This window comes from Myotis daubentonii, chromosome 12, assembly GCF_963259705.1.
Source record: "Myotis daubentonii chromosome 12, mMyoDau2.1, whole genome shotgun sequence".
NCBI classification, from domain to species: domain Eukaryota; kingdom Metazoa; phylum Chordata; class Mammalia; order Chiroptera; family Vespertilionidae; genus Myotis; species Myotis daubentonii.
This window is the reverse complement of record NC_081851.1, coordinates 75,726,184-75,743,264: the sequence shown is the minus strand read 5'-3', so window position 1 is coordinate 75,743,264 and position 17,081 is coordinate 75,726,184. Positions and strand designations below refer to the sequence as shown.

The 17,081-nt window shown below is 41.4% G+C and overlaps 1 protein-coding gene across 1 annotated transcript in view; it reads right to left on the bottom strand.

Annotated features, from left to right (window-relative positions):
• Positions 1–17,081, bottom strand: part of NBAS (NBAS subunit of NRZ tethering complex) — a 203,367-nt gene that overhangs the window by 186,076 nt on the left and 210 nt on the right. Inside the window, exons 2-6 of the mRNA XM_059660511.1 lie at positions 14,970–15,024; positions 12,892–12,928; positions 11,848–11,925; positions 11,481–11,528; positions 9,648–9,691 (exon numbers count right to left, since the gene is read on the bottom strand). Of these exons, the coding sequence (XP_059516494.1) occupies positions 9,648–9,691; positions 11,481–11,528; positions 11,848–11,925; positions 12,892–12,928; positions 14,970–15,024 (262 nt within the window). The remainder of the gene's footprint in view (positions 1–9,647; positions 9,692–11,480; positions 11,529–11,847; positions 11,926–12,891; positions 12,929–14,969; positions 15,025–17,081) is intronic.

Here is a 17,081-nt window from a genome sequence, read left to right as displayed (position 1 = left end):
CCCTTTACCAATAAGAATTCCAGCCCAGACGGTGTGGCTCAATGGTTGAGCATCGGCCTATGAACCAAGAGGTCACAGTTCAATTCCCGATCAGGGCACTTGCCCAGGTTGTAGGCTCGATCCCCAGTGTGGAACGTGCAGGAGGCAGCCAATCAATGATCTCTCTCATCATTAATGTTCCTACCTCTCACTCCCTCTCCCTGCCTCTCTGAAATTAATAAAAATACGTTTTGTAAAATTCCAGATGATCAGGAGAATCAAGGTGACATGAATCCAGAGCAGAATACAGGAGGGTTTGATGGGTTTTCTCAGAGCCTACGAAGATATTGCATACACTCTGGAAAAGTAATCTTTTTTAACAGTAATAAAATGGGTAAAGAAATGAGTTCTCTGTCTTCAGATAGCTTTTAAAAAAATCAAACTTGGAAGTCAACATGGGAACAAAATGATAAACTGCACAAGAATACAAGATGCGCACACACACAGATTCTCCATAAACACCAGGACGACAATTTAATGCCCTGAAAATATTCCTGTGCTGCACAAACACAGCCCCACTTCCCCACTATGACTGCTTTCCCTGTGACAACAGGCTTTGCCTCCTATTTCATTTTCCTGGGTAAACAGATTTACGCACCACATTCTGTATCTGTTCGGAAATAAGTTCCATCTGAAGGGGACTTGTTTTTGCTTTTACTCCTGGTTATAACCAGGGGCTCTGGGAAACTCAGCATGTGTTTGACCCGGATAAAGATATGTTTTCATTACAAGGTAAGCTTTTACATAACAACTGGAAAATAAAGATTTTATCACTGGATGTTCCCAGCTGGCTGTGTGGTCTGGGAGAGCTGCAAATGTCCTTGGAGTTGTCTGAAAAGTAATCCAAAGGCTGGGGTCAAATTAGCCTCATCTGCCTGGCCGGCGTGGCTCAGTGGATGAGCATCGACCTATGACCCAGGCGGTCACAGTTCAATTCCCGGTCAGGGCACATGCCCAAGTTGCGGGCTCCATCCCCAATGTGGGGCGTGCAGGGGGCAACCACTCAATGATTTTCTCTCATCATTGATGTATCTCTCTCTCTCCCTCTCCCTTCCTCTCTGAAATCAATGAAAGTATATATTTTTTTAAAAAATGTTAGCCTCATTTGACATCTGCCAGGTGCCTGGTGAAGCTGGCATACCTGCTCACATCCTGCCCTGCCACAGCCCTTCCACCTGCCATGTGGTCCAGCTCTTGCCACCTCAGAGCTTAGGTCAGTCTCCCTCTGCCTGGACACTCCCGCTGAAGCCTTCCCGGCTCCCAGCATCTTTCCAGGCTCCACTCAGTAGCATGTCCTCAGCAGGCTTTCTCTGTCCCCCTCCCACGGAGCCTCAAAGCCCATCACCGTCCTCAGTTCCAACGGTTCCATTTCCTTCACCGTTCTTATCCCAAATAATAATACTTTTGTTTGTCTACCTTTATCGCCTTCCTATTCATTAAACTATAAATTCCAAAATGTCAGGCCCTGTGCCCATTTAGGGAGTAACTTGACCTCGTGCCCTCTGGTCCATAATCGGTGCTCGGGTGATAAAGGAGCGCGTCAATCCAGTGCCCATGTGCCCAAACTCGAAATGGGCATTGCCAAGGATTGAAAACTAAGGAACTCTGGGTTCTACTCTCAGGACAGCCACGGAAGGGCTCGGTATGACCTTGGGGAGCAGTTTCCTTTTGCAAAATGAAGGGTTCAATAAACAATCTCGCACATACATTCTTTAACTTTTTAAAATATTTTTAATTATACATGACAGTCCAGTCGATGTGGCTCAGTGGTTGAACGTTGACCTATGCAGGAGGTCAGGGTTCAATTCCCAATCAGGGAACATGCCAGGGTTTCGGGCTCAATCCGAGTAGGGGGCATGCAGAAGGCAGCTGATCAATGATTATCTCTCATCACTGATGTTTCTATCTCTCTTTCCCATACCCTTCCTCTCTAAAATCAATAGAAACATTTTTTAAAGTTATTGACAAAAATAACAATATATTGTGGGGGTTTAACATATGTAAAAAAATTTGAAAGAGTACAAAAGAGCCAGGAGTGAATGGATATATACTATGCAATAAAATAATTTTTAATAAACTACACATTTTAAACCCAGAGCGAATGCTAAAAGGAAACAGAGAAAAACAAATAGCAAGAAGGTAGAATTAAACCTAACCACACCAGTAACTACATTTAAGTATAAATGTTCTAAACATTCCAATTAAAGGACAAAAATTTTCAGACTTGGGGGGGGGGCAGCAAATTCCATTATACGCTTACTATACAGATTTACATTAAATACAAATATACAGATTAAGTGTAAAATGCGAGAAAAAGATATGTTATGCAAATACTAATCAGAACAAAGCTGGAGTGACCATGTTATCATTATACAAAACAGATTCTGGGACAAGAGTATTACTAAAGATAAAAAGGGACAGTTCTTCATGGCAAAGGAGCCCATTTCAACAAGAGGACAGAATAATATGTATACACTCCTGAAAATTAGAACTCCTAAGTATATAAACACTGACAGAACTAAAGGTAAAATAAAGAAATACACAATTATAATTAGCTATTTCAGTTCACCTCTCTATGCAACTGATCGAACAACTAGAGAGAAAATCAGAAAGGATATAAAATTTTGAACAGTTCTAATGCAAAAAATATAATTGACAATTATAAAACACTATAACCAATAACTGAACCATACCCAAAAATCAGATTCTTTTAAATTCTTTTAATCAAATTATTTTTTAAAAATTTTGGTTCATGAAGACAGACCACATGCTGGACCATAAATCAAGACTCAATAAACTTAAAAGGTTAAAATCATATTGTAGATGTTCTTTGACCAGTACAGAATTAAATTAGATATCAATAACAAAAAGATGCTTTAATTAGAACAGCCTAAAATACTTATATAAGAGGGGTTCAAAATCAATGATCTAAACTTCTTTCATCTAGAAAAATAAGAGCAAATTAAACCTAATAGACAGAAGGAATGACATAATAAAAATAGCAAAAATCAATAAAACAAATCAAAACCTAAAGTTTTCTTGCTGAAGAATAAATTAATAAATTGAAAAAACCCTGGCCTGACTGATCAAGAAAAAATGGAGAGAACACAAATTACCAATACCTAGAACAACAGAGGGGACATCAGTACACATCTGACAAAAGGATAACAAGTAAAGGGATAATAAGGGAATATTATAAACAATTTAAAGCCAATATATTCTATAATTTAGAAGAAGTTTCCATGAAAAACTAGAACAAAAGGAAACAGAAATTTTTTAAACGTTTTATATAATTTTTAAAATTTTAATTAAGGATTAAATAAATAATTTTTAAAAAAAGAATTAAAAGCATGCCCTAACCGGTTTGGCTCAGTGGATAGAGCGTCGGCCTGCAGACTCAAGGGTCCCAGGTTCGATTCCAGTCAAGGGCATGTACCTTGGTTGAGGGCACATACCCAGTGGGGAGTATGCAGGAGGCAGCTGATTGATGTTTCTCTCTCATCGATGTTTCTAACTCTCTATCCCTCTCCCTTTCTCTCTGTAAAAAAATCAGTAAAATATATTTTTTTAAAAAATTAAAAGCATACAAAAAAACTTGATTTCACTGGTGAACTTTATCAAACATTTAAGAAAAATAATTCCAATTCTACACAAACCTCTGCTAAAGCAGAAAAGGAAAGAACATTGCCAACTTATATTTTGAGACCAGAAAGAATACTCCAATACCAAACCAGAAAGAGATTTAAGGAAATTAAAATCAACCATCCAATATCCCCAGGAACGTAGATGCAGCATCTGCTGCCCGTGTTCTACACCGCCATCTGCACCACGGCCTAGTGACGCCCCTTCCCGCCTGGCATGAGGGACCAAGCACAGCACTGGGCTGCTTACTGCTCAGAGATCAAATTTATAGGCACTTTCTGGATCACTTAGGACACCTACAGCCTAACACCTAAGGTGTTAATCACTTGGAAAAAAAAAAGATATTTGGGAAAGTTCTTAAATTTCAACCTAAAAGACTTAACAATCTATCTTTATGTGAAGAAAGCAGATTATAAAACATTTTATTTTCACAGATCACATTGACAGTAATGGGTACTAGCAGAAAAATGTCTTAAAGAATAGACCATAAAATGTTACTACTACTTATCTCTGGATGGTGCATTTACTTTTATTTTCTACTTTTTGCTCATTCTTAGCTTCTAAAGTTTTTTCTGAGAATGTGTATTATTTTTTCAACACAGAAGAATTTTTTCTCCAACAAAATACAAAAAGGGGAAAACAGTTATAAAACCAGAGGCTCCACAAGGAAATGTTTCGTTTCCAAATCTGGGTGCTCCAAGTAGTCTATGATTTGCAGCCTTATTCGGGTCAAGACACACATGGAAAATGCTGTATGTGTGGCACCGGAAGGTAAACGGATGAGGCTGCTGGAAACCAGAGGGAGCCAGTCTGAGCTCAGGCTGTCACAGGGCCCTGGGCCAGTGGAGGGCAATGGGACCCACACACCTAGAGTAAGCAGGCTGCGGCTCAGCACTGGGAAGCCCTGGTCTGTGGTATCTCAGAATCAGAAGGTGCAGAAAATCTCTTGATTAACACAGTAAGGCTTTAAAACGTCCAATTCCATGTTCTAGTTGCAGGGCACTCTTCCAGAGAGGGAAAGACTGAATTCCTCTTTATGGCCTGGCAAACAGAACCCAAACAAGTTGCAAAGCACATTTAAAACATTCTCGAATGGCCTACATCTTATAAAACAATAACTGAAAAATGCCAAAGTGGAACCAAACAGCTCCTATTTCGGTCCGCAGACTCCGAAATATGTAGTTTCAAAAATGCATTAAGTACAACTGGCTGCGTTTCTGCGGGCAGAGGCGTGAAACATCATTTGGCATATGAGAGTCATTCCCATAAAGATGAGCCAGATAATAAGCAAATGATCGTTACCTCACATTATATGAAATGGAAAGAAGCCATTAATGCAGCATTACGGTCATAAATTCACACATTCAGAAGCCAACAAAATAAAACATTAGCTCTCAAAGCATCATTATCCCATCCAGGCTGCCACATTAACTGTACACACTAAAACTCTAACAAGTACTACCATTTGGGTGAAAGACTGAAGGGTGAAGCTTCCCATGTTCATGTTAACTTGTGTTTCTCACCTGGCCAAGGGCAGGTGTCTATTGCCAAAGCTCAAGGGGGCCTCGTCTGTCTGAGTCTGGGCATTCCCAGCAGCTGGCTCACAGACGGCTCTCTAAGCCCTCACTCAACACCAGGGCAGCACTGAGGGAAAGGCAATTGAATATCATCCTCAAGTTATTCTTCTGGGAACTTTTTGATCCTTGTATATGATTTAAGCCAGGTCTGGCCTACTTTCATAGGAAGTAAATTCAGAAAATGCTAGAGCCCCAAGCTTTAGAAATTCGCTACTCCCTTCTATTATTCTCAAGATGATACTATGCAAACAGGACTCCTTATCTGTCCTTACTGTTCCATTCATGGTATGTACATACATTTGTGTACATTAGGAATAAAACCCATATCATGACAACTATCCATAAATTTATATATGCTTAACATAAACAAACATATTATACATGAATTTCTAAAAGTGACCCATAGGATATAGGCAAGTATACTTTATTTATACATTCACTCATAAAAATCATTTTAATAGTTCTCAAGTGCCAATACCCACTTGATAGGGTCAAAATTTGTATGCCAAAAATTCTGTACCTACTATAAGTCAGACACCATGCTAGGCACTAGGAATAAAAAAATTAATTTCAATTTAAAAAAACATTGAGTAAGACAGGAGCTCTGCCTTTATAATTTAACTGTGAATCGGACAAGCAAATAAACACTTAGAAAAAGAAAGTAGATTAGGATCCAGTGAGAAAGGTTTCCAGAAGAACTGATGCTGGAACTAAAATATGTGCAACTAATTAAGTATAATGGTGAGAACTTCTAGGCAAAAGGAACTATTGGTACAAAGGCATAAAAAGAATGCTGGGACCCTGGCCGATTTTGCTCAATGGTTAGAGCAGTGATGGCGAACCTATGACACGCGTGTCAGAGGTGACACGCCAACTCATGTTTTTGGTTGATTTTTCTTTGTTAAATGGCATTTAAATATATAAAATAAATATCAAACATATAAATCTTTGTTTTACTATGGTTGCAAATATCAAAAAATTTCTATATGTGACACGGCACCAGAGTTAAGTTAGTTTTTCAAAATGCTGACACGCCGAGCTCAAAAGGTTCGCCATCACTGGGTTAGAGCATCGGCCCAAGGACTGAAGGGTCGCAGGTTCAATACTGGTCAAGGACACATACCTCGTAGCTGGCACCGGTCAGGCGCATGCAGGAGACAACCAACTGATGTGTCTCTCGCACATCGCACATCAATGCTTCTCTCTCTCCGTCTCTCCCTCTCCCTTCCACTCTCTCTAAAAATCAATGGGAAAATATCCTCGAGTGAGGATTACCAAATCAAAACAAAAAAGCACGATGGGGTTGGAAAACCACAGACATGTGGCAGGGGGGATCCACAGGACAAACAGACTGTGAAAGGTCTCATGCCCTGAATTAGAAACTCTAACCTGCATTCTACACTCATGGCAAATGACTGACAGATTTTCCGCAGAGTAACAGCAGCAGCAGTAATAGCTTAATGTCTCCTAAGTACCTGCAAAGTGTCAGATGTTATGCTAAGAGCTTTATTCACATTTCGTATGTCCAGAGGTTAACATATTTACATAAGCTCACATAACTTTTCCACAACCCCATCTATAACATCATACCCATATTACAGGTAATTGTGACGCAGAGAGGTAAGGGTACTTGTCCAAAGTCACCTATCTGGAGGACAGGGGAGCCAGATCTGAAGGTAACATGGTAATTCTCTTTTATGAGTGACCAATTGGGCAAGCTGTGCAAAGCTGGATTAGTGAAGAGCATCTAGAAGAAAACCGTCAGGAGACAGTCACAAGAAAGAAAGTGAAAATGTTAAAAGCCAGAACTGGGGCCCGAGGGCTGAGCACAGGAGCAAGAGCCACCTAAACACAATCGCAGGCCACTGTGCCAGTCGGCACCCCTGCAAAAACTCCCCTGTCTCTCTCCGCCTGAGGGGCTGCAGACCTTCAGTCTAGGGAGCCGGTATCATGCCTCACTGCAGACATACACAGGGCCTAGGACAGCGCCTGGCACGCAGTGGCAAGCTTAATGTTTATTTGTTGAAGAAAGAAAGGAGAGAAAGAAAAAGAAGGAAAAAAATGTCTACATTTCCAGCTTGATACAGATAAGGGTACCACTGACCGTCCAGGGAATTGAGCAGAAGGAACAGATGACAGGGAGGGATAAGTTTTACATTTGCTTTAAGCCATAAAATGTATATCTTGTACGTCAAGAGAACGCCGTAATATAGAATTGTACCCCTGAAGCTTGTATAATTTTATTAACCAATGTCACCCCAATAAATTCAATTTTTAATAAAAGAAAACTCTATAAGAACTCTATTACTACCTTACCCACTAGTACATGTGGATTATTTAAGAATACTGATTCTCTGACATACTAACAGAAAATCACCATTCATATGGGAACTCAAAACATTTTTAAAACATTTAATTCTTAATCTTCTTAATGCATTTGGATGGCTGAGAATGAGAAAAAGTAGAAGAAAACTGGCCCCAGGCCAATGTGCATTTGACAAAGAGCTTCAAGACCAGCATCTCCATGGGGGGCTCGGGGAATCCTGTCTTTCACCATTTTGTACATTTCAAAACAATCGATGCCTCCCTTCTCCATGCTCGCTTTCACTGTCAAATATTCATTTCATCCTAATGCTGCTTTAAGATAAAACATGAGTGTCATGTTCTTCCAATTAAATGAGAAAGTGCAGCGCCTGGCATGCAGTAAGGACACTGTAAATGTTTGTCATCACAACGACCAGGATTGTCATCATTACGATTCCCACAACTACCACCACTAAACTAGCACAAGGTCATGCAGACGAACTGCAGGCCCTGTAAATAAGCAGAAGGAATGGGTGCACTCACCTAATCATGCCCTCTTACTGCCTTCCCGGTATAAGCTTCCCAGCTGCCTTTTCACACACCGCTCCTGCAGATCAAGCACCCACCCACCTCCCCCACTGCTCCCACCCTCTACTCACTCTTAAGGTTGCTTTCCAAAAGTCACTTTTTCTCAACAATCTCATCTCACACTCCTGGTTAGAGACTCTCACCCAACACTGTATTTTTCCTTAATCAGATCTGTCAAAGTTTGCAATCATGTATTTGAGTGTCTGTATGAGGTACGGGACCACACCTTTTGCTCACAGTAATACCCCTAGTACCAGGAATGATTCACATTACATAAAACACACTCAGTAAATTCTTGCTGACTATATCAAAAAATGATCAAATCCCAGACTTTTTTTTACTAGTATGTATCTGACCAACTGTTTTATAAATATATTTTTATTGATTTCAGAGAGGAAGGGAAGGGGAGAGAGAGTTAGAAACATCAATGATGAGAGAGAATCACTGATTGGCTGCCTCCTGCACGTCCAATGGGGATCAAGCCCATAACCCAGGCATATGCCCTGACCAGGTAACAAACCGTGACTTCCTGGTTCATAGGTCAATGCTCAACCACTGAGCAACACTGGCCAGGCTTGTGCCACATCTGACCAACTCTTGATTTACACCAAAATATTTATTTCTTCATTGAATTCAAAATAAAAGACTACAGACACATACAAATACTTTATCACAAAACTGGCTTAGACTTTTTAAAAAGTTTCAATTTCATTCTGATCGATGATTCTCCTCAGAGGGAAGGTAGGGGAGGGTGGGGGTAAGGGGGAGAGATCAACCAAAGGACTTGTATGCATACATATAAGCCAAACCAATGGACACAGACAACAGGGGGGTGAGGGCATGAGTGGGGGGGGTAATGGGAGGATAAGGACACATATGTAATACCTTAATCAATAAAGAAATTTAAAAAAAGAAAAGAAAAATCTAGATTCAGATTTTTAAAAAAACCTGTCCTCTCACTAGTTTTATATTAATGCTTAAGCAGCATTGAGGGGTTCAGTAAAAGTTTAAAATTTTTCTGGACAATAATGATTACCCAGTGTGGGGAAAGGCTAAGGTAAGAACAATGGCAAAAACAGAGGTTTCTTCTTTTCATTAAAGGTCTTGGGTCCTGAGTATGAAATAAATGTGAGCCTGTCAGCGTAGCATAAAAACCAGTGGAAAGGAAATATTTGGGGAAACACTTTGTAAAGTATATGATTGTCTAACCACTATGCTATACACCTGAAACTAATACAAAGTGATATTGAATGTAAACTGTAAATGAAAAGTAAAACAGACTCAAAAAAAAAGTTTCAAATTTCTCCAAAATGCACATCCTAAAGCAAAATTAAGGTAGTAAAAGATATCAGTTAAGATTTTTAAAAATTTTAATAAGCAGTTTTAACAGTCTTTGTTAATAAATATTTATTTAATCTCTATTCTGACTTTTAAGAGATACTGTAAACTACTGCAGACTTGAAATTTTCATTTTTTAGAAATTTTGGAAACTCTTACCTTGACATTTCCCAATAATAGATGTAAAATCATCTTTGGCAGACCTGCAATGTATGCACAAAATGAAGACAATAGTTTTACATAACAACAGTATTGTGTACTACCATTCACCACCACAGATACTACAGACTGGACAACTTCTCTACACAGCACTAAATCATTCCTGCTCTTACAGATGGGGTTCTGTGCCCCAAATAAGACCCTTGCATTAGGGATACTACTTTCTTCCAACATTTCTTTTCATCAGGAATGGAGCTATAACAAGAATGAAGTGACATAAGCACAAGTGAGTTTAAACATAAAAATAACCAAAGTGTCCTTCAATAGATGACTGGATATGAAGATGTGGCACATGTATACAATGAAATATTACTGAGCCATAGAAAAGATGAAATACTGCCATTTGGGACAACATGGATGGACCCTGAGAATATCATGCTAAGCCAAATAAGTCAGTCAGAAAAAATCAAGAACCATATGACTTCACTCATATGTGGATTATAAAACTGAAAGCAACAAATGAACAAAGAAACAAACAAAAACTCATAGACACCAACAACAATATGCTGGTTATCAGAGGGAAGGGAGAGGAGGGGTAGTTAAGGGTAAAGGTTGTCAAAAGTGTGGTGACAGAAGATGATTTGACTTTGGGTGGTGGCCACACAGTGCAATATACAGATGATATATCATAGAATTGCACACTTGAAACCTATATAATTTTATTAACCAATGTTACCCCAATAAATTTAATTTTTGAAAAAAGGAGTCACACTATCAGCACAACTCTCAAAGAGATGCATTTCACATTGCTGCAACAAATGGAAGAGGAAATGCTAGCCCATCCTATGCATACGTGAGTTCAAACACTGTACCCACATGGTGCTTAATCATACTGTTAAAGAAGAGGAACCCGCCTGGTACAGCCATGCCAAATTAAGTAATGTAGTTTTAAAAGGCTGTCATTATTGGCCCTGGCCAGGTAGCTCAGTTGGCTAAAGCATCGTCCCAATACACCAAGGTTGTGGGTTCAATCTCCAGTCAGGGCACACACAAGAAGCAACCGATAAATGCATCAGTAAGTGCAACAACATATTCATGTTTCTCTCTCTCTCCCTTCCTCTCTCTCTGTAAAATTAATAAAACAAATTTAAAAGGCTGTCAAACACCATATTGCTAATTAAATGATGAAGGATACTTTCTTAAAGGGGCATGTTCATCTTTCCACTTCCGCAGATCACTGTGCTGTCTTTTGAGGAACTTTGCTTTCTCAGTAGACAATGTGTACTTTCCAGAACTCCGGAACCCACTCCTGTTGGACTACGTGCTGTGAAGTCAGCGAAGCACACGCTCAGGAAGGTATGAAAAAGGAGGGGCCGCTTGGCTCCGTCGGCATCGAGCTGTTTTAGATGGACTGTGGGTCCGCACAAGACCAAGACACCCTACTTGAGGCCAGTGACGTTCTGTTCTCTCGAGACATTCGGGGGCATTACGTACGCATCTAGAAGGCTTCTACGCTGGGCTTTCCGTGCGCTTTATTTTTAACTAATGTATCAGTGACAAAAGCGATAAAACAAATGCAACCAACTCCAGAAGACCAGTTCATTCTTTGGGACATTAGGAACAGCAGGCAAAATATGTGGCGCCCTAAACTTGGGGACTACCCCTTGATCCAGACAAGGCCTAACTCCTAGTTCTCCAGAAAGAAGCAGTGAGGCAGAAACATGAGTTAATGGTAAAGTCCCTTTAAATGTGCCCCCTTTAAAACTCTTAGTTCTCATCCGTCAAGTAAAATGCTTCTCAGAGGACATTTTTAATATGAATATTAACAATTACCTGATCTCCACACACTGATCTTGAACAGCAGCCAAAAGCTTTCCATTGCTTTCATAGGGGAGAAAGAAGAAGAAAATCTGTATGCACATTTGTAACAGTCTTCCACACACACGGAGGGATTTTAAGAAGTTAAAATCATTTTAAATGTTTTCATCTTTAGACCTTGAAATTAGATGACATTTGGTACAAAAGCAGGCAAAATGATTCAAATATAGCTTGAATTAACACATTTAAACAATGTGTCAAAGGGAATTTATATACAATAAATGTCAAGACTATTAAGCCATAAACACCCCAAAATGAATGCCATAATGAAATTTAAATGCTTACCCAGGTAGAGAAACACATGAGTTTTATGCATCCTTACCTTGCAAGGACCAAATGCCAGTTTATCTGTTTATTAACCAAGCGAACCAGTCCATCAGGGAGCAAAAAGGGTGCAGGGCTGAAACCACAACACACGAGTGAGCTCAAAATCTAACGGTGAAACACACACACACACACACACACACACACACACACACACACCCCTGAAACCACAACACACTAGTGAGCTTAAAATCTAACCGTGAGACACACACAAACACACACACACACAGCTGAAACCACAACACATTAGCGAGCTTAAAATCTAATTGTGAAAGACACACACACACACACACAGCTGAAACCACAACACATTAGCGAGCTTAAAATCTAATCGTGACGGACACACACACACACACACACCAGAGGAAAAGCAGAAAACACTGGAGCTAGCCCTAGAGCAGAGCCAAAGGTCTCTTTCATAGAACTATATTATCTATCTTATCTCTGCAGCTTGTAAGATTAGACGTCCTCAAGGGAAAACCAATTCAAGGTAAAGAATTCCATTAAACTATTCCTACACGCATATCTAAAAGCTGAATTATATCCTTTGTCAGAATAATCATTTTTTGTTCCTTTTAGGACTCAAAATTAGCACTGTGCCTGAAAACACGCATAACACTCAAAAGAATTCAAAAATACCCAAGAACTGAAAGCAAAAGAACCTTCTCTGATGCACGAGAGGGGATACGACAATAGGGACACAAAAGTTGTTTAAAAGCTTTGAAGCTGCAGATCCCTCGTGTGGACATTCGAGATAAGGCGGAGAGCCTTCATCATTCAGGATAAGGCTCAGACGCTCATCAGGGAAAGCACAAGTTGTCAGGAGACTATCTGAATAATGACTAAGGGAAGGAAATCAACCCAAGTCTGTACGGTACCCGCCAGAGTGTGCCAAATATACGAAATGTCTATTTTATAAACTGGATTCACCTGATTATCAGCATCTATATCACAATTCAGTTCTGAAAACTTAAATCATAAATAGGACAAAATTGTTTGTATTTGATGCTCATACCGTTTCTCTGTGGAATTAATGACTCACCTGTACCAGATGTACTGGCGTAAAAATAATAAGCGATCTGTAAAAAATAAATAGCAAAGCCAAATATTTCTTGATGATAAATCCAAAATACACTGTAGAATGAGTCATTACAAAACAGAGTACAACTCATAAAATAAGAGAATAAATACGTATTTTACAAGATAATATATTTGTTTATATTAAGTTCCAAGCTGATGTATTCAAAACTTTGAAGTATTTCCTAAGAGTACAAAAAGTAAAAGTGATTTGAAATGCTAAATTTTGCCAAATAGGCTTTAATAAAACCATGGAGTAAAAAATCATAGTAACAGCCCTTTAAAAACAACATATTTTTATTAAAAAATTAAGATACCATTTTATACTTTATAGTAAAAATTTAAATAATATCTAAAAATGGGGAAGTCCATGAAAACCAATTTCTAACACATTCTTGACAAATACTGTTTTATAGTATCTCATTTAAAACATATGTGCATGTGAACATATGTGTACGCAGTTAAGTGTATATCACTGGGTGAAGGTCTGAAGGATAACAGATTACCTGTGGGTGGCAAAATGAGTAATTTACTTACTCTAATTTGTGGTTACCTATATTCTCTAAGTTTTCTACAATAAATGTTATGACTCATATATATTTTCTGAATTTCCAGAACTTCAAAGCATTTGTGATAACGAAAATTGCATATGCTAGCGATTCTTGTATCAGGAGATAAAATTATTTTATCTTTCTCAGAAAGTAAAGTTACAGTTAATTTCAAGTACTCAGCTCCTTGTAAATTGAATCTCCTCTTTATGAGTAGCTCACATTCACCAGTGTAAGAAGGATAGGCTTGCCCTAGCCGGTTTGGCTCAGTGGATAGAGCGTCAGCCTGTGGACTGAAGGGTCCCGGGTTCGATTCCAGTCAAGGGCACATGCCCGGGTTGTGGGCTCGATCCCCAGTAGGGAGCGTGCAGGAGACAGCCGATCAATGATTCTCTCTCATCATTGATGTTTCTATCTCCCTCTCCCAGCCTCTCCGAGATCAATAAAAATATATTTAAAAAAAAAAAAAAAAAAAAGGATATGCTTTGGGACCAGAAAGGCATGCAGTCAAATTCCAAATGAATGACCTTGGGCAAGCTTCCTCACCTAACACATACACTCGGAGCAGCACCAACTTGCTGGCCTGGTGAAGCCTTGTACCAATACCCACAAGCCCTCCCAGCACCGCTCACTGCGGCTAGTGCGATCCTGTGAGCACAGTGTACAGTCCGCCAGCAGTTAAAGAATGCCCTGGTTTGTCAATTTTGCAATTTGATTAACCCTGGCCCGATGTACCTGAAACATCATGTAAGCCACTTAAACAGCCTGCCACTGTCCTTTCACCTTCAATGTCCGCACTCTCTGAGGCTCAAACTCGGCTTGATTTTCTTCATTTCCTCCTGAACACATCCATAATGGCTAACTCAGGCCATACATTAGCTGTACGCTGCATTAAAAGTGTGTGCACATACACACATATATATGCAGACATATGAGTCTATATATACATATCATATATCATGAAGATACATATATAAAATTAAACTCAGGTAACATGTATGCTCGTCACTTTTATCAGGTTCTACATTAACACGTTAAGCGCCAAGCCTGTTTTGTCTTCCTTTCCGTTTAGCCTGCGATATCCGATTTCACCGATATGCTGGAGGCACCAGTGACCGACCAGTCCCGATGGAAAGAATAGTGTCAGTCACTGGTGACTGACATGGCGCTTAACGTGTTAAAAGTCTAAAAAACACATTTTTAACCCTTTTCGGTCCAACCTCAAGGCTGACTCGACAGACCAGGCGCTAGGAGCAGGTCCAACGTTGAGCAATAAGAACATTAAAAAGTTCAACATTCAATCCCATCAATTAATTTGGACCAGACTGTTTGAATTCCAAAAATAACATGGGACCGCAAAGGGTTAAATTCCTAAACTTTCTAAAATAGCACAGATATGAATGAAATGGGGGGTGGGGGTGGGGGGAATTACCTGCTAGCCATATACTTAGATGTCTATAAATACATGTAGAAAAAATAAACAAGCTAGCCATACCTCGAACTGCTTTTGTGATGATGAAGGATGCACCATGTTTTCGATTGCCTCTAGGCTGCAGATGGGAAAAAAAAAAAAAAAGCTTACATTTGAGAATTTTCTAGCAATCCTTACACACTATGTAAAGTTCTATTTCTTTGTGGCTACTCAGAGCACTGGGTACAAATTACCAGTATTTAAAAACTACTCCTAGACAGAAACAGGTAGAAGCAGGCCTGGGGAAGGTGGGCGTACAAGTGAGCATAGCGGAGTCACAGGCATCTGCGAGGATGAATCTTGCAGAGATAAGGAAGGATTCAGGCTGGAACTATTTCATATCAAAACGCCAGTCCAAAGACAAGTCCAGGGCAAAGACCAGTTGGGGGCTAGAGAGGCCTAACCACGTTTTGCTTGCAGGAAAAGGGGTCATTTAGATTAAATAAGTTCATGTCTGGAGACAAATGCACTGAATGTTATATATCCACAGAGAAAATGCTAGTGGGGCCCACACTGATATATAATTGCTACATTAAAAAGTTAAGTATATTTCAAACAGGCTGTGTGGGCTAAACAATTCTAGGCACTACACATGCTGAGTGCCGTGAGGTTTCAATGTAAGTTGATGCTGTGCTTTTTTTTTTTTTTAAATCAATGTATAACGTTAAGTATTCTGAATCATTGTTGTAATTTACCAATGAGTGCTACAGGGGCAGAAACTTATCCAACCAACAGCAGCAGCGGCTGCTTCCTGGTTGCATAACCTATAAAATATTCAAAGAGAAACTAAATAAATACCTGAAAAACAGTAATATATACAGATCTCTGCCAGCCTACAAAATACGTTATTCGCGACGAGCAGAAACTGCAACGGGAAGGTTAAAGAGAAAGACAAACTGCACAGGAGAATGAGTCGTTTCTCCGGTACAGAAACACTTTTGAAAGATTTTGTAGAAGAGAATCTATATGGCCTGGACTCCGTGATCTTTGGTAAAAGTCCTTTTCCATCTTGCTGCACCCTCGGAGTCTGAACCCGTGAGTCTGAACCCTTGCGGACACAGGTGAGGCTCTCAATACACACCTGCCCGGAGAGACGTGGATGCCCGCTTCCTCTCTTCACCCTGCGGCCGGGGAGGTCCTCTCTGGGAACTGACAACCCCAGGACCACGTCAGGTTACCAAGCCCCAGTGACCCAAGTACTTCTCCCAACAGCTGTCTTTTTATCAAATCCTCAATTGCAAACACCAGACTTCCCTCCCCACAGAGAACCCAGCCCGGGGCAGCAGCGCCTCACTCTTCACACCTGAGGCTATTTCAGCGCTGATGGCTGGGGGGGGGGGGGGGGGATGAAATGTTGACCGATTGTCTCCCCTCCACACTGCAAGCCCCGCGCAAGTGCTTCACCTGGGCGCCCAGCACCGGGCGCGGTACCTGGGACACGGGCCCCCACACACCCGCACGTGGTAAGTGCTTGTTGAGTGAAATACTCAAGAGCGGGCGCAACTCAGCTCCCGGAGGGAGTGAAGGCTTGATGCCCGCTCCGTGGCAGCCCGCCGGAAGGTCCACGGACTCTGGGTCCCGCTGCAGGAGGGCCCGCCCGGGAGGGGAGGGGACACGCAGTCACGGGTGAGAGGGGCCCTGGCGTCAGATGCTGCAGCCCCCTCCCAGCACCGCCCGGGACAGAACCAGAGTCCACGGTGCCGCCCGGGACAGAACCAGAGTCCACGGTGCCGCCCGGGACAGAACCAGAGTCCGCGGTGCCGCCCGGGACAGAACCAGAGTCCGCGGTGCCGCCCGGGACAGAACCAGAGCCCGCGGTGCCGTCCGGGACAGAACCAGAACCCGCAGTGCCGCCCGAGACAGAACCAGAGTCCGCGGTGCCGTCCGGGACAGAACCAGAACCCGCAGTGCCGCCCGAGACAGAACCAGAGTTCTCGCGGTGCCGTCCGGGACAGAACCAGAGCCCGCGGCGCCGCCTGGCCACACCAAGCCCGGCTCCGGGACCCAGACCCCGGCCCACCCGCCACGCCGTTGCTAGGCAACGAGACGCGCGGCCGGGCCCAGCTCCCCCGCCCACCAGCACCGCCAGCCTACGTGGCCCTTCCTACGTGGCTCTGCCCGGGCGCCGTCGCGCCA